Source organism: Megalopta genalis, chromosome 4 (assembly GCF_051020955.1).
Source record: "Megalopta genalis isolate 19385.01 chromosome 4, iyMegGena1_principal, whole genome shotgun sequence".
Classification (NCBI taxonomy): domain Eukaryota; kingdom Metazoa; phylum Arthropoda; class Insecta; order Hymenoptera; family Halictidae; genus Megalopta; species Megalopta genalis.
Window position 1 is genome coordinate 7,007,124 of NC_135016.1, and position 18,840 is coordinate 7,025,963.

Here is an 18,840-nt window from a genome sequence, read left to right on the forward strand (position 1 = left end):
TAATAGATTGTTCATCTTGCGTAGACTGTTTCAGCGACGGTGGTACACTCTTCGACAACCATAATCGGTGGTTCAATGAACAATGAAGCGTAGCCGAAGCGTATCCGATTAACAGTTCATCCCGGATCTATTTGCTGTCTAACCGATTTTCGGCGTTAAGCCTTAACTTTCACGGTGCGAGCAGAGTTCGCGTTTAGGCGAATTCGAGTGCGGAAGTCGACGACCAGGCAAACGTAATCCAGAGAATATCGTAATAGGTACCCTAATCCCAGCTTTCTACAACGCCCGAGGCGAGCGAACGGCGACGTTCCCGCGCACGACAGCGTTCAAGGGCCTATTTCCCATGGATTCTGTTTCCACTCGTTTCGGCCCACCATCGATTACGATAACGAACTCTGTCGGCCACGCATTCGAGTTTCCCCATGCATATTAATTCAGCCGCCGCGGATCCACGGAGATCCGAGAGTATCGGGATGCGTCGATCGAAAGTTTCACACTTTCTTCCTTGTTCGAGCACGGCGGAGGCGATTTGGTAATGGGGAGTTTCCAATTTCTCTCCTGTCGATGCCCGATTCAGACGGGCTTCGTGACAAATTCGACTTGTCTTCCAACGACAGACGGATGATGGACGGATGATTTATACGAGGGGGCAGAGCCGATCGCGAACCTTTCTACGCGAAATTATTAATGGATGCGTTACAAACGAGGAAATTATTCAACTGACCTCGCCGACTTTCCTTCCTCTGGGCGGTGATTGCTTTTTTCCTGGGGTGCCACAACTATCATCCCGATTTCCCTGATACGCTGGGTGCCGCGATCGAGTCGACTACGAATGCGATTTTTTTAGAAACTCTCAGACCGGATGTTGAATACGAAAATATGGAAATACGCTGCTCTAATTCAATACATATTTCCAATATGTCTAAATAATGAAGTTTAGAGGAAAAGGCATTCAAAGTTTCGTTTTCCTAATAATAATTTGGCTTTCGAAAATAATAAAATATCATTTTTACTAAATTTTGCACTAATTTGTATTGAAATAAAATATAATAAAATATAAAAAGAATATATATAATACATATAAATGTAAAAAATAATAAATATAAAGAGAGCATAAAGAATATAAAATATAATAAAAAGATATAAATATAAATAAATATATTTGATATCTCAATATTTCTCCATATATATACAAAGCACATAGGAATGGAACATTGGAATATGATGATTAATTAATTCGAATAACAGTGAATTAACAGTGGAATATGGTGAATAATTTTTCTAGATAATACTACTTGGTATGAATTATTAGAATACCTCTAAATCACGTTTCTTTTTTAAATGTCTCAGTATCGAATTAGAACAACGATACGTCTTCGTTGTGGAGTACTTTCTGCCCACAGGAGTCTAATTATTCTTTCTTTGTGGATCTCAAACGATCTTCTAAACATGGACTAACGAAAAAAGGGCTTACAGCATGTGGAATAAAGCATACTAAATCTGTGCTGAACTTTGTTATATTTTTTACGTAAGCTGACTCTTCGTGCAGCATTTGCCCAAAGGCCTTGGTTGTTGCAATAATTAAATTTTTACGAAGCTGTAACACCTCCTCAATCCTATTAAAGGGATTAGTGGAGAGGAGGAAGGAGCATGCGTCCCACGAAGATCACTAGAAACCGTAATCAAATGGCTCGACAAGAGAGGAGGACAACTGGCATCTACGAATTACGAAAGTACATCATCCCTTAAATATTTTGACTTTTGAATAACAATAATAATAACTTTAATAATAATAAAGCGCGTTTCGAGAGATCGAACCGTGGAAAAATCCGAATGTGGAAAAATCCAAACGTGAAAAACTCCGAACATGGAAGAATCCGAATATGCAATAATTCGGGACGAAATCACGAAAGCGGATTTCCCGAAATATATCGACCGGCGGGTAAACGAAGCACATTTCCCGAAGCTCGGGGCACGCGGATCGCTGTCGCAACGCTCCCATTGAGAATAGAGCTCTCCCAAGCATCGCCGGAACAATGGCTCGGCGTAGAAAGTTGCCCGGCAATTTGGTCGGCCGTTTAGCCGATATTAAAAATAAAAGCTCACCCTCGGCCGCGGGCGAGGTAACGGGATGGCTGAGCGTTCGCAGCCTCTCGAGCGTGTTTGCTCACGTAACTCGCGCTAATGATACGTTAAATCGCCACGAGGGAGTAATTGCAGGGACGTTGATCGCGTACAAGCCAAGTAAGTGGCCGACACGTACACGCCGCTCGCTACGTGATACGTTTTAGCCGTCTAGCGAGCGTGTGATCCCGGGGACATCGCGATCCGATCGATCGATCCGAAGACGATCGACCCGGGGACCATAAATCGACCACGCTCGCATGCAACGCGTTCGACGTGGACCACTTTTTGCATTTTTTCCGAAGCCCGGAGACCTAACCGATTAGTCTGAAATCTTTTATTGGATCTTTTTTGTACTTTTTTTCTAAGGTGTGTGAACTTTTTCAGGTCGATTTGGTCGAGAGTTGAATTTTGATCTCCGATGGATCAGGACTTGATCGAATGTTCGAGTTTGCTTGGGAAAGATTCTGCAGTTTTACCGATTGGAAAAAGTCTATGCAAAACAGTGAAAGCGTTCAAAGAAAGTAATTACTTAATTTAGAATACTGTTACATTATTTTCGACTCATTAAAATGATTAAAGAACCAAATCAATGTCTAAGTAGCTCCTGGAGCTTATAATCGATGCAAAGAATTTTTAGTTTGCATAAAAATCCGCAGTCTAGCGACAATCATAGATGAGATCATAGTAGAACTCTTCCTGTTGATGCGGGAAAAATTTCGAGTCGATTGGCCCGGTGCTTTCTGCTCGATCGTGTCAAACGTCTGCGAAACCGTTGTTCCGATAGAAACGCGTCCAGTGATCAATAACATCAAGAACACCATGAACACCGACTCGATATTTCGCGGAGACATTTCCGAAGCGTCGTGTCACAAAATTCTGGCGAACAGGATTAATCTGTTTCTCCAAGGAGGAAGAAACTCCTCCGAAATATCGCGACGAGGGGCGCCCGTAAATATCGTTGCTTGTTTGCACGCGAGAAATAATTGACCGGGCTTCCTAAAATATCCATTGTCCCATGCCGACGGTCCATTACTCAGTCAAAGCTCCGCGGCTGATTGTCATTTAACGCGTCCCAGGCCGCGTGGACGAACGCGGCACACATCCACACGGGTACAGTCGCCGGGGAAAGTTTCGGGCGATACAAACAATTTTCGAGATTCGCCGATTTAAAATACAATCCGGATTCGGTGGGACGTTCTATAGTTAGCACGCGATGTTTCGTTTCTTAATGTATTTTCACGGCGACGCCGAAAACGGCATCGGGCTTCAAGGAATCCCCGAAACGTCGACGGAAACGGGCTATCCAGGCTATTTCGATCGACCATTCTCCGCTTCCTAGTTATTCGTACGTCGTTGTTGTTCCTACTGTTCCGATAATATAGGTAAAAAAACGGCTGCATTCCTTGCAGATCGATGCTCAATTTTACTCAATCCTGAAAGAAAACAGCTGCCGCTCGTTTCATTCAGATACAAATTCCGCGACATTAATAACAATGAAGTACCCGTCTATCGATTTCCGCCAAAAATAAAGTGAAAATATCTATTATGAAACATCGTTCAATTGTGACATCTTCTTGATTCGGTCCATATTCTTGAACATTGTTCTTTAAAAAATAATAAATAAATACAGTGTTAATAAATACTGTGTTCTGTATTGTTTACTTCAATCGTTTCATTGTCCCTGTTTATTCGCTCGAAATATCCGTTCCAATATAATTTTTCATTCGTATTAGATAAATATAAGTGTAATAAATAAGTGTAATAAAAGCGACGACGATCCTACACCCTTTGAAAAGCGTTTCATAATAGGCGCATTTAACCCTTAGGGGACCAAAACTATTTATTTCCAGTTTACACACCGCCAAGTCCCGACTGTTTTTCAGACGAAGAGAGATTTTTTACTGAAAATTTTTGTATCAAATATACAGAAGAGATATTCATTTTTTAAATAAAACTTCGTTGATACATTTTCATCGAAACAATCGTGCCTATTCAATGTTTCCTGCCAGATTTTACAGTTTTATTGATTTCTGCCGCGTGTATGGCGGCATTGGACCCTCAAGGGTTAATACAAGAGTCGGACTTAATCGCCAAAAATATGATCGAACACGTTTAGAATCATTTACAAATCAATTTATCAATCTTCTCCGAAATGTCTTTCAAGGTGTTCCTTGCAGACGTGTCGGTTGTTCCGCAGACTTCATTGAAACGTGTGAAAATTTAAATTCATCGTACGAAACTAGCAGCCTAGCACTCGAATGGCAATATTTATGGTCGGTGTCGAACTGGTCCCAAGCCCCGCCGCCGTTGCAGCGTTAATAACTTCTGGAACGACTTGGCGAATAAATCGTAAGGATCGGAAAGGAGGCCTCCTGTCGCGTTAATCGTAACATTAAAGAGTTGTCGGCCGGTCGAGCGGCTCGGCGCCCGTGATAAGGATCGATCGGCACAATGCAGACAGTCTCTGAAAGCGTTTGAACCCATCTGACACGATGGTAACGCGATGAACGCGGGCCGATAGAGCGGCGAGCATCGCCCCGGCAAATTATAGTCGCCATTTTATTACGAAATGCCTGGAACGCACGCGGCGCGGCCCCGTGAGAGACTCGAACTTTTCATCCCGGGACTACCCCGGCCCCTCGTCCAATTTCTCGGGCAGAGAAACGTTCGTGGCCGCGGATCGGGCGTGACCGGCATATTATACCGGAGCCAATTAATACATCAGCGCGTACACCTATTATTTCGTAGGTATATATCCCGCGCCCCTTTCGCGCCGCCGCCAGCCCGCTTATTATCGCTTATCGTCCCCGCATCTCCGTTTAATATCATAATCACCATCCCAAGCCGCGGCAATGTTCTCTCTCGCTGACCCGCGATCCTTATTACCCGGCGCGTTATCGCGGCTTTTAATAACGCCGACTCGTAAACGGTAATCGCGGCGCGCTGGGCGAAACGCGTCCTTTCAGCTCGCCTTCTGTGATACTGAATACACGGATCATCGGACAACGAAGACTAGACCCCGTGCATTTCGTGTTACCGTGGTTCCTAACGACAGAAAATTATTCCGCGACAGTGATCGATAGACTGCGGATTTTATGCGTTCGCGACGAAAACGGAACGACGAGATACAAAACTGTGGAAACATTTGAATAGTTTGCTGATAAGTTTATTTAAGCAGATTTAAATTATTAAGCAATGAAATTAATGTTCATTTAGATACCGTGTGTTGTATTTAATAGGATCGGTTTTTATTTCGCATAAAAATCCACAGTCCGGTGATCAATCTTGGAAGTACAGTTATGTCTCTGTAATTGACGCTCCGATTGTCCACGGAAATAGACAATTTGCGAAGAGGCGATACGATTGTTCGAGCCTTGCGGATTGCTTTTATAGTTACGAATTGTCGACAATTATAAAAACGAGCCGCAAGGCTCGAATAATCGTACCTCCTCTTCCGAAATTGTCCATTTTTGTGCACAATTTGAGCGTCAGTATGGGAGACATTACTGTACACGCTTCGAACTGGATCGATTCTTTGGCCAAGAATTTTCACACGATAAAAAAGGTTTTGGAGGAGGACGCTGCAGCCCGAGAGTCCAATCTGAACCAGATCAATTGTTTAGGCAGCGATCTGTACGTAATGAAGAAACTTTGCGGAGAAAGACACGTCGGATTGCGAGCCAAATATGGACCAAATCAATTCTTTGGACGAGCATTTTTGAGCACGGAAGGCGACAGAAAACGTTGCAGAAGAAGACATTATAAATTGAGAGCCGGATAAGAGTTCTTTGATCAAGGATTTTTAAACACAGAGGCCAACGAGAAACTTCGTAGAGAAGAACACTATGTCGGGTTGTTCGGAAATTAATTTCGTTTCTCAAGGGAAAACGCCGAATCGAATGTGTTTATAACGCAACGAAGATACGAAACTTTATATACAAATTATAAATTAAGAGTCGAATGTGAACCAGATCAATTCTTTAGCAAGAGTACGTTCACACAGTGAACGCAAGAAACTTTGCAGAGGAAGACAGACTTTGAACAAAAGTCAACTTAAGCAACTCTCTAACGACATCCAATAAAAATTGAACCTGGAAGAACGAAGAAGGCATAAAGCATCTTTGATCACACCAGTTGAATAAAGTATCATCCCGCGCACCTTGTACGTCGCGGAGCTTCGTCGGATTGGCATAGGAACGGAGTTACCGTGGAAGAAAGAACGATCATTCTATCCCGATTCCCATGCAGGAAATTTTAATTCCAAAGGAGCGTCTAATATAGCGACTGATAAGGAGCGGAATGGATTCCCCAGGAAACGCCGACGATGATCCGGTGCGATGGAAATCGGTAAAGGGCGGCTGATAGCGATAACGAGGCACGGCGAGCAGTCATCGGAGTGCAATAAACGGGCTCGGAACCGGTTGCAATTCGCGTAATTGGCGCGAGTATGATCGGACGTGGCGTCGAACGAACGTCGAAGTTTCGGCGTGTTTTGAAAGGCGAAGGTGGAGGCGCGCGCAGTCGCCTAATTTATTACCGGAATGGGGAGAAGTTTCGAATAATGAATAAAAGATCGCGCCGTCTTCTTTTTTCTCGGCCCGCGATCCGCCAGATAAGCATGGGAATCTTGCCGATAAAACGGGAGAGATATTTCATTTCTTTCGGCAGAAAGAAATCGCTTGCAGTTCGACGTCGCTTCTTGCACAATATTCTTACGTTGCTTGTACAATACCGAAAGAAGTTTAACCCGTCCCTGGCCGAAAAAAAAAGAAAGACCACGGGAATATTTTTGTCACGCCGACATGAATATTCAGAGAATCGGTCTTCGTTCGCGTTCGGTTTCCGTAAAATCGGTTCTCTAGTGCCGACAGACGGTTTCCCGTGGCGATCGGCGAGCCTCGTAATGTCCGCTCATTATGCGTTAAACCAAATACGACGACGATGTTTTTTCGCGAGAAAGAAGTCGCGCGAACCGTTGCGCAAGGTACGCGCGAATCGGGTGGCACGTAATGAAATAATTAATTATGTAAACGCGCGGTGAAATGATGCGGCCGGTCGATTAAAAACGAGATGCTACGGCGAGCCCGGCCGACCGAGGAAACATTCCGGCAGAATTCGACGAGAGAAAAAAAGGCGAGACTGCAGGAGTGGATGGTTCGAATGCCCTTGGAGAAGGTTGTACGAGAGCCAGCGACGAAAATCGATGGTGAAGCTGGTGGTGGGTCGCGGCGAGATACGCGAGTATAGTGAAACGGTTGAAGGTGAAGGACGAGCGTTGCAACCGGGTGATACAAGTATTCGGTAATCGTCTTCAGTGATCGTCCTTGCGGATTGTCGGGAAAAATCGATTGGCCGAGCCGGCCGGCTCCTTTCGAAGGTAAAAATGTTGCGGCGGACGACGCGGGACAATCTCCGAAACGATTGCCCCGACCTCCGATTAACCGGCGCTACTGGAAACGTTTATCGCGTCGTCGCCCGGCCATTCGGCTTTAAACGGCTCTTTCGGTGTTAGCCTTAGGAAAACGCGTGCCGCGCGATCGTTAGGCCGGAGCACGGTGTGCAATATTCAATAACGTTCCGCTAATCGGGCAAATATTTCCAGCGACGTTAATCGAATTGGAAGAATTATAGAGGAAGATGCGACCGCGACGAAGCTGACAGAAGTTACGACGACGACGACGACGACGACGACGACTACGGAGGTGTTGACGGAAGGAAGTGGGGAAGATATAGAACGGGCGATTAAATTAACCGAGCGAAGAAAGTTGAATAAATGTGAGACAGTTATACTGTTTTCGGTTATTACGAGAGAAAGGAATTTGTACTTGATGTTTACGCTTAATTTATCGGCAGTTCGCGAATTGTTCTTTTCGTGTCCAACAGCTAGGAATTTGTTAAAAAGTTGTTTGAAAGCTACGATAATCTCGTCCATAATCTATCGAATTGTTTAGATTAATATAATGAGTTAAGATATTTTGAAATTGTTATTTAAAAGAAGATTATCGAGCTTATCTTAGCTACGATAATCTCGTCCATAATCCATCGAATTGTTTAGATTAACATAATAGGTCAAGATATTTTGAAATTGTTACTTAAAAAAAGATTATCGAGCTTACCTTAATAAAGCGTTGATATAAGTGAATAGAATGAGAAGCGAAAGAAATTGAGTTGATCGACGCCAAACCCAGCATTTTTTTCTAATTATCGTAAAACTGAAAAATCCATTTTTAATGCAGAGACCAATTTCACAAATGTAGATCGCAATAATATGTTCACTCGCAGCAAACCGAGCATTGAACACGTCTCGCATGCGTTCACAAAGCACAAGACTGAATTCATTTATGCTTCCATCGCTACGTTCGCTACAATGTGTGCTCGAATTAAGAAATCTGTTCGATCATTTTCAACGAAAACGACTCTCCATAATCTCAACCATTCGTCAAGCGCAATGTACAACGATACGATAAATAACCAATTCTCGCCGCGAAAGTAGAACATAGAAAATAAAACTGCGAAGTCGAAAAAAGAAAATGAGACTAGCAAGAAGCATTCGAAGTGCGGACAGTCTGAATGATCGCGATCAAAGGGTCGAAGCTTTCGTCAGAGGACAGCCGATGAATCTCAATTAAGTTCTGGAGGCATTAACGAAAGTCTTTGGCACCCAGCTAGCCGCTTTCGCTCACCGAATGGCAGGCACGGTAGATCCTTCGGCGATCGATCAATCGGCCGGTGCCTGGATCGTGACTGTCAATGGCCGTCACGGATCGTCCGGCGGGCAAATATAATATTTAACGGGATTACGCGGTGCTCTCTGATGAGACGATTTCTTAATACGCGCGATGCGCGCGAAACGCGCCGCGCACCGCCGTATGATTTATAGGGCTCATTAATCAGCCGGATCAATGGGAATTAAGGGTACCGCGCGGTGTGCCACCTGTCAAACAATTTCGCGAGGCGTTTCGCCGCGCCGTTCACAGTCGATCCGCGCGAGTTATTAGCCCCATTAATCAGCCGCGGCCTGGCATTAACGCTAACGAAGAAACCGAACGCGCCCGGGGAACCTGTTGCTGCTGTCCCTTTTCGACGAGTTAATATTCTCCCCGGTTTTTAATCCGTGATCGACGCGCTCCTACACTCCGGCGACGTTCTCCTCCTCCCACGTTCTTCCGTTTCGCGAATCCGAGGGGCCTGTTTACACCTGTCGGCCGGGTAATTACCCGGTCGCCACGGGATTCGCGGGATGACAGACTGGCGTGCCGCTGCGATCGGCGCCGTCGTGCACAAAGCTCGGGCGCAATAAACGCCTCGATAAAGACCTTCGGAGCGCCGGTAATCGAATAAACCTTTACGAGAGAATAAATTTCTGCCGGACTGTCGGTGTCGTTCCGACGGGACACCGGTTGAACTCCGATTATCGCCGCTCGACGCCCGGAGAGCCGACATAAATTAGACGCAAAGGTCCCTCTTAACTCGGACTTTTTCACTTTCCCTCGTAAAGCAACCAGCGCCCTCTGGTCGGTGGTACAACCGTGGACCAACCGACGGCTAGATCGCCACGGAAAACGGTTATCGGAGAGCTGCTTGGCTTTCGGGCCCGATCCCGTATCGATTCCGATTTCTCCTTGAAATTTCTCCGCCGATCCCGCGGCTCGGCGCACCGTCCGGGGCTCGAAGGATAGAGTGGGCAAGCGGTGCGGCGAAAAAAGGATCGAGGAAGAAAAAGAACGGTCGCGCGGGCGATCGTGGCGTGCACACGTGTGCGTGCGTGTCGCCGCGACAACGCGCCAGATAGGATCTCTCTGGTTGGTATGCGCCAGAGCGGGCAATACGCGACACCCATACGGCATGGTCGGAAACGAGCTGCAGGTTCCGTGACCCCGAAACCCGGGATACGATCTCCCGATACCGATTCGATTCCAGCGAGCCCGCACGAGCGGGCGGAGCCGTGGAAATCGGCGGAGAACCTGCGTTATTGTTCTGCGTTTTCGCGATCGCCGGCCGTAATAGAACGTCCTCGGATCGCGGTGCAGTGCTTCGATGGAACCGTTCAAATTTTCAATACCTTTTGACGCAGAGCTGTGCATTATTCATAGAGAAAATAGTTAAATTTTAAAAAACAGATTCTCCGCGATTCGAATAACACGGTATCGCGAATAGGACGGAACAAAAATTCGGTAAATAAAATATTTTATTTCGATAATCCGCGCGGCTAATGCGCGAGACTAATATTTTATATTGATAATGCAAAATGTACAATGTTAAATGAAATTGTTTATTTCGGTGATCGAAAGCTGTAGCTTGAAAGTAAATACTTTATTTTTGGTAATTCGAAACGCGAGGACGAATGAAAATAAATGGAAATAATGGAAAAATGGAAATGGAAATAAATAAAGTGTTTATTTTTGTAAATATTATGTTTGTGTTTATATTTTCAAAATGCTTCGAATTATCAAAATAAAATATCTATTTTCACGCTTCGAATCATCAGAAATAAAACACTTAATAATTATAAAAATAAACACTTTATTTATTTCGATAATCTAAAACATGAGATGGAAGATCTATCGAACTTTCTTTTCCATGTAAGAAACGATTACAGTCGGAGAAGTTCTAACGCAACCATAGTAAGAAAATGGTAAACAATAGAGCCGAAGTCGCAAAGTACAACATAATTTTACTGACAATTTTACCAACAATAGGACTGTCGTCGAATGAACTTTCGGTAGAACAGTACGAGCCACGCTAAACACGGTAGTGCATTCGCGCACGCAGGTGACAGTCCGTTAAGGCGAGGTGTAAATTCCGAACTGTCAATGGTCTTTACAATTCGTTCTGTTACGGAAGATGCGGACAGATCAATAAATCTTTGGCTATCATGATTCTTAGAAAGGGGTTTGCGATGGAGTTGTGACACCGCGGACAGTCGATTACAGGTTGATGTGTTTATGGCGCATGAACGTCCTCGGGAAATTGTAAATCGTAAGAGCTAATAACTTCTAATTCGTCTGCGGAACGTCGAAACGATATGTGATATTTTATTGAACCGGTCGTCCCCGATGCGCGCTTTTAAATGACTTATTATGATATTACATTTCTATCGTAGAAAATGAAGTTAATTAAAGTGTATCAAGTTTTCATTGTGCACAGTTATCGAGGCTCGGTATTCAAGGAGGGAGCACAGTAATGGAAGCATACTAATTGATCATTGCAGAAGAAAGGGCACACAGTATCTGGCTCCAGAACTGGAGCCATCTGGTTTCTCTTTCTCCTAATATTCGAAGAGGATCTGAGATTTTTTTCATGGCAAAATTGATATCGATAAAAGAAGCTTCGAAATCTACCTTTTAGTTCTTAAGAAATCTCAATTGAATTGTTAAAATTGTTTTTAGTGGCGAAAACTCCCCGCTAACAGGGCACAGTAATTGGTCTACCCTAGTGTGTTTAACGCTAGAACTACCGAGCCCTAAACGCGACTAATGAACAGTAAATTCTCCCTAATTGACGCTCAGATTGTACACAAAAATGGACAATTTGGGAAGATGAGATACGATTATTCGAGCCTCGCACCTCGTTTTCATAGTTATCGATTGTCAACAACTATAAAAACTCGTCGCAAGGCTTTCTCTTCAACCTCCTCTTCTCAAATTGTCCATTTTACTGTACAATCTGAGCGTCAATTAGGGAGAATTTACTGTATATTATTCTATAGCAATGCCAAGACAGCATTTATTTATAATTTATATTATAATATGCACACGCGAGTAAAGAAGCGTACCTAAGAATTTCTCCTAGAAAATACTTTTATAATATCAGGAATTGCACAAGAAAATATCAGAAATCAGCCGTTTTCACTGGTTCGGCAGTTCTAGTGTTAAAGTTACCTTGGATCGAGTACTCGAAGGGAATCATTCTGCCTGATGGTTTCTAGCGGAGCCTGGTTCCGTAGTGCAAGATTCACGTGCCGACGATGAAAGCTGAGATAATGAAGGATACGTTTGATTTTGTCGCCGGATTCTGCCGGGTCTGTGCTCCGAGAAGAAATGTTCGGTCTGGGGAGAAGAAATTCGTAGATGATCGTCACCAGCGTTTGTAAATCGAGAATCTGTGGCAACGGTAATGCCGAGATGGGCAGAAGCTAAGAACACAAATCTTTCAGATCCGATTGGTCGAACAGATTTGTTCTCTTCCGGTTGTCGTGTTTTCGCGGCGATGAAAAATGCGTGTAAAGGCTTGCGCGTCGATTCGACGCTAACCGTCTGTTTCGCGAAAACGCGTTCGAGCTCCGGTACCGCGTCCCGGATTGAAAATTGTCGACGCCGACGTCCGGGGCACTTTGTTATTTAAGAGCGGACGGTGTTGATGCATGTTTCAGAAGAGTGAATGGGCTCGTTCGTTACGCTTTTTAGCATCCGATTAGGAAGACGCGGCGCGTTGAATCAACGCGCCTCTACGGTCAAGCGGGATGGAAACAGGATCTAGGTGCATTAATAGCGCAGCTTCAATTGCGAAACACGGAATGCAAATGAATGTTTTCGCGATGAGTCGATTAGGTCTTTCTCTCTGTTCCACTCTGCGTTCGCGGCAGCGACACGCACGAGTTTCAATTAACGTCTCCGGCCGCGGAAGATTCGACCGGCCGGGAGAGCATGGTATACACTGTTTTTGATATCGACGACGCAAATTAATTATGCTTACACGTTCCGGTCATTATGGCCGGCCTTTACGAGCCCACTAAACTGCCGTAAACTAATTAGTCCTCGCCTCGAAAGCGTCTACCGTTGCTACGGCGCCGATGATCAAAAACTCGAGGCCCGTGGATGCATCGCTTGCGAGCCTGCGAGCAGAAAATGTAGGACGACGCGAACAGCTCGATTTTCCGAAAAATATGTGTCGAATTCGACGAACAACGACGTTTGTTTTTAATCATACATGATGACATACGTATGATTTTATAATACGTAACACGTGTGTTCTTTTTTTTTTAAGATTTCCGATATCGACGGAGATCGTCGGGCCAAATTGTCGCGACAGCATCGTTAATCACGGAAGCCATAAGTTCTAGGTGATTGTTAATCGCCTCGCCCTCGCTTCGACAGCTCGATAACATCGTCGCGAGACGGCGCATCCGCGTGCCCATAATTCGAGGTAAATGCGAGCGCCCGATAGGATCGTCCCGACCACATAAATCATCGATGAAAACACGATAATCTGTGGATCGGGATTACCGACGAGAGGACTCGCGATTCCAGATCCATAAAAACAGCTTTTAGCAAGACGACCGACGTCTGATGAGCACAAATAAGCCAGATGTTACGCGTCGGATTGATTAATATTAATTCTACCGGAGATGTCATTGGTGCGCCGAGTCGGATGCGAGATTAATTGTGCAGTTTTAGCCGTGAATAATTTCTGTCGCGAGACGTCGTCGCGCGCTAACGAGATTCCCATTTAAAACAAACCTCCAGCTCCATTCACCGGTTCGCAGAAACTTCGAATGAAACTTCTGCGAATCTTCTCCTTTGTTGCAGCACAATCTTTCATTGCAAATTGGCGGAATAGTGTCCAATGAGAAATTATGACTCACGTGCTTTAGTTAAATAGATCTGCGGACACACGTGCTTTCTTTGCTAAGAACAGACTATGATTTTTTATTTTCTGTTCTTTTTCTACAAAATTTTACAATTTCTATAATTAATATTCATATCGATTATTTGTCGAATTATTGCCTGCACAAATAAATCCTTATTCGAGTAACAAATATATTCTCTTACTCGAATAATAAATGAATTCTTATTCGAATAACACATGATTTTATATTCAAATGAATTTTTATACGAATAAAATCTTATTTTGGATCAATTGTTATCTAGGCGAATTTTCATCCTATTGGATACTGTTTCATTAAATTTAACTGTATGCAATATAATTGATCTGTAAAATACGTGATTTAAGTATTTACCAGAAGAAAATCGTGAAAACAAATTCGATAGACTGAAGAAACTAAAAAAGGATGAAACGATACTAATACTAAAAATTAGTGTTCAGAACTCGATCTTCCTTGCAGCTACAGATTTATTCGATGATATTAGATAAAATTGTATTCGGTAACCCATTTACTGCCGACCACGAGTTATTTTTTACTCATTATTATCTTTTACCCACTGTTATTTTTTACATATAATTTTTTACTTGTTATTATTTTTTTAAATAGATTTTAATCTCATCAAAATAGGCTCGGCAGTGAACGCGTCAAACCTTATCTCTTGTCAATAAAATATTGCTAAACTCTGCTGTCAGAACGGTTTCAATCCCTGATTTCAAGAGATCGGAAAGTTCCGGTGACTTTAAGTTCCAGGATCAACGACAGCGGAGAGTCTCCAGGGATCGGGAACGTCGGAGTCGTGCGAAAGGGGTCCAGGGAGTCGCGGACGCGAAGGACCCAGAAGAGGATTTCGTTGGTACACGAACAACGTATCGTGCAACGAGCAAACGAACGAGTGATTTAGTCGCTTAGATCGAGGTCCGCATACCGAACGACTGTGACCGACTCAGGACGGATCGAGACCTCGTTGAGCCTCGAGGCCTCAAGGCCGCCGAGCTCGTAAAGCCAATTCGTGCCTCTCCCTCGCTCGCCGAAGCGGATTTTCATCGCGCGGGACGAAGACGAGAGAAGTCCGCCACGGGTGTCCGGTGCAACCTGTCGCGAGTAACCCGGCTGCCACCTCCGGGAATATTCGTCGTTAACGTTAATGTTTGCAAATTGTTGCGTTACGCCGAGGCGAGTGCCGGGAAATTGCAGGCTTCGAGCTCGCCATCGCCGTCTCCCATTTGTCCGTTCCCTCCCTCCTCTCTATCCCTAATTTCGGCGGGCAATTTCACTCGCGCATCGCTCGCTCAATGGCATTCAACTTCTCAACGGCCATTTTTACTTTCGATCATCCTTATTCGCCGTTCTTCTTCGCCGGAGATCTCTGCCACGTGACGCGGTAATTCATTTTTATGCGGCTTGCGAGCAAAAGCTGAACGTGCAAATTATATGCACTGGTGCACGGCGGAGGCAAGTACCTTCACCCGAGTATACAAGATGCCAGAATGCCTGAGCGCAGACGAGACATCCTGATGGAAGAAAAATACAAAAATATCTCACAAGATAGGCGATTATCTCAGAGTATAGTTGCTACCGATAACTGGGCAAAAGAGCTATTACTATTTTAACTGTACTTCAATTATTATCTTAAATAATTATTATTTAAAATAAGTACTATTTTAAAAAATTACTTTTTTAAGTAATTACTATTTTATATAATTACTATTTTAGCTGGTCGTTCATTTTATTCATTTATAATTAAAAGTGTTTCACCAGAGATGCCGAGCCTAATGATGAATCCATACAAAATGCAAAACTTCCAAAATGATTCTAAAGTAGAAATAATAATACTTCATGTGTAAAATGCAGTGTACACGTGGGTAATTCAATTAATGGAGAACGGACAAGAATTTTTCTCATATTTTTTGAACGAATTAGATTCTTTTAACTTGTCAGGTCGTTTAATTTAATTTGCTCGTAATAGTCATAATCAATGATCATGCGATTCTTAGAAAGATTGAAGGACATCGTTAAGACATTGTTACAATTTTCTGGTTGCAAAAATCTACCTATCTCACGAGTGGATCCTTATGGATCTTAAGTTAATCGTAAGAAACACGAATTAGTTGAAAAAGTCTTTTCCTTTTTAACGATTGTAGTAAGCTGAAAATAAATGTAACGATATTCTTAAACTTTTCTAATGTCTCCACTGTTTTACACTTCGCTTGTTCACTTTAATCGCGAAACGGCTAGCCGGATGCCTCTATGTTACAACTCTAGAGCACAGAAGTTCGGCGCAGCCTTCTACAGGACACCGAAAATTTGCTATATCGTGCCGCTAATAGTTAGTTACAGTTCAATCGACCGTTGATCCTTGAAACGTTTAGGGCCCCTAAACGCCGCGAACGGTGTTCGGAAAATTTTCTATCGGCGCTGGGGCTCGGAGCCATGAAGTACCCGGGGCTATAATTACGGAGTTAATGCCGTACAATCACCTAAACAAAGCCTGCAACCATAAATCCCGCTGAAAGCGATAGAACAAGCAGCCGACACGTGTAGCCGCAGATTTCTGTATCGATACGAAAGTCGCCGCCGCCGCCGGGGAGACACATGCGAGCGTCCAGGGCTTTTGACACCACCCAGAATGATCTACATTGCGGTGTTTTCCGGCGAATCGATCAGGCCGTGCGAAAGAAGCGTGTCCCGGGACGCCGGGAGTCGGACAGCGCGGTGAGAAATAAATTATTTAACCGGCGATCGTAATTGCCGCGGTAAATAGACGGACCCCGACGGTCGGCACCCTGTGTGTTTGTGTCCCTAGAACCTTTTCCGCTCGCTGGAACCGGGGAACGCTAATTTAACCGTTGTCGGACAAGCCTCGACCCGCGAAAAGCCGGCGCGCGGCCCGCGCGCGGAGATTCACGAGGCAGATACGCGCGCGCGCGCGCGCGCTGGCGAAATCGTAGAAAAGCAGAAAATGCGCGGCACACGGTAAATTGGGACACGTAGCACGATTCCACGAAATTTATCTGATCGAAGTCGCTCGGGCAAATCAAGCCCGGGCGCACACACGCTCGGCTCACGTCGGATCACGAGCGGGGAAAACAGAACGACAACACATCTGATAACGCCGCATCGACACCGGCGACCGAGCTACGGCCCGATCCATTGTGAAACAATCGGACCCGGCCCTTCCCGTGCCGGACGCGGTTCTGATCGAGCATTCCTGCTCGCTGGAACCACCCCCGCAACGCTATTTAGCATGATCAAGTGCGACCAAGTTCGTTTACTGTGGAGGAGAGCCGGCGTGGAACACGGAGCCCCGTTGTCTACGAGCTTCTAGATGCGGGAAGAGTTGTGTGATCGTTTCTCTTCGGTGTGTGGAAAGTAGAACTGTCCTAACATGCTCGTTACCAGCGTCGCTCTACCGCACGTAGTTATAGTTATTGCATTTATCGTATCGACGCTAGGAACTACCGAGCCCCGAACGTGACTAATGTACATTGTTTTGTAACAACGACGAGATTGGATTTATTCAAACTTTCTACGATTTTGACTGCAATACGTGCTTCAACGAAGAGGTTCACGTAAGAATTTCTAACAAAAATATTTTTGTAGTATCAGGAATTGTTAAGGAAAAAAGTCAGAAACCAGTCATTTCGATTGGTTAAATAGATCGTTAAATACATCGTATCCTCTTATAAAATGTGATGAGGTGTTTATCAGGTTCTGAGAGTGGAAGGATTGTGCGAACGTTGTCGTTAGTGTTCGACGCTGGAAGTAGAATGATCCATGTGATCGACGATAAAACTAGAAACTGTAGCATGGCGGAGTAGGTATTTGTCGGGGAAAATGATCGCGAAAAGAAATTCCGTAGACTGCGCGGAATTTTGTATAATAAGGACAGAAATTATTGTTATAGTTATATAATAATATATTTATAGTAATTTTATAATTTGTCTCACTCGATTTTCGAAGTTCAGTAATGTCTCTCTAATTGACGCTCAGATTGTCCACAGAAATATGCAATTTGGGAAGGGGAGATACGATTATTCGAGCCTTGCGGTTTCTTTTTATACTTACGAGTTGTCAACAATTATAAAAAACGAGCCGCAAGGCTTGAATAATCGTATCTCCTCTTCATCGAAAAATTGTCCATTTTTCTGCACAATCTGAGCGTCAGTTAGGGAGACATTACTGTAACCTTCAACCGGTGGCGTACGTCAATTCGACGGTTATCGGTTTGCGAAACAAGACAAAAAATTTGATCAGCACTAGAAACGATAAGGTATAATACATCGCTTTATCGAAGAAGACGATTTCCGATCGATGCGAAGGGATAAGAAATATCTAGCAGCAGCAATATTTATGAATCACCCTGTACACGAAACGAGGACACCTTTAAGAGAGTCATCGTCTTTCACCTAGTTTCGTCCCCCGCCCCGAGACTCTCCATTCACCCATCTCCGAGCAGCGGGGACCGAAATCGAAAAATTCCAAGGTAAAAGACACGGGGCATTCTCGCGAATCGTCTCCGAACGAGTGTAAAACACAGGGAAACGCGAGTGCGAGGAACGATATCATCCCTTGAGTTTCCACCTGTTAAAATTCGACGCTCGATAACGCATCGGTCTATCCCCTTTAACCGGCGGCCTTGCTCGCCCCCGTTAAACAGACTCAGGTGCACACGTACACGTGCGATCACGCCGGCCAGCCCCTCTGTGTGGGTCGTCAACACATCCTCGGACGGCCCGACCCCCTTTCCGCCCCCTTGCACAGCTGCTTTCCGCCCGTTTCCACCCCGGCTTCCCACCAGCTCGACCGACCGACCCGCTCGGCACCCTCCCGCCGTCCCGTGACGTCATACTGCGACGTCGTCGATGACGTCACTGTTGTACCGCAGTTCCGTTCATCGATCGAGCATCCCCCAAGCCCTTGCGGGCCGTGCAGGGGCGGAAGCCCGGTGCCCCCGCGTTTCCCGGCATCTTTTTCCGCGACTTCAAAGAGCCGGGCCGGACCGCGGCCGAGCGGCTTTGACAAGCCCGCGTCGCCTCAAAGACGTCTTCAGCGCCGTCTGAAGATATTTCGAGTGCGATCTAGCCCGGCTCCCTGCCGAAGAATCCACG

The 18,840-nt window shown here is 44.8% G+C and overlaps 1 protein-coding gene across 5 annotated transcripts in view; it reads right to left on the reverse strand.

Annotated features, from left to right (window-relative positions):
- Hr38 (Hormone receptor-like in 38) overlaps positions 1 to 18,840 on the reverse strand; it is a 77,687-nt gene that overhangs the window by 42,740 nt on the left and 16,107 nt on the right. The window contains exon 2 of one of the 5 annotated variants that reach the window (XM_076521226.1): positions 12,009 to 12,176. The exons of the other annotated variants lie outside the window; for them this stretch is intronic. Coding sequence (XP_076377341.1) covers positions 12,009 to 12,036 — 28 coding nt within the window. The 5' untranslated portion in view covers positions 12,037 to 12,176. The remainder of the gene's footprint in view (positions 1 to 12,008; positions 12,177 to 18,840) is intronic. 5 annotated transcript variants of the gene reach the window in all.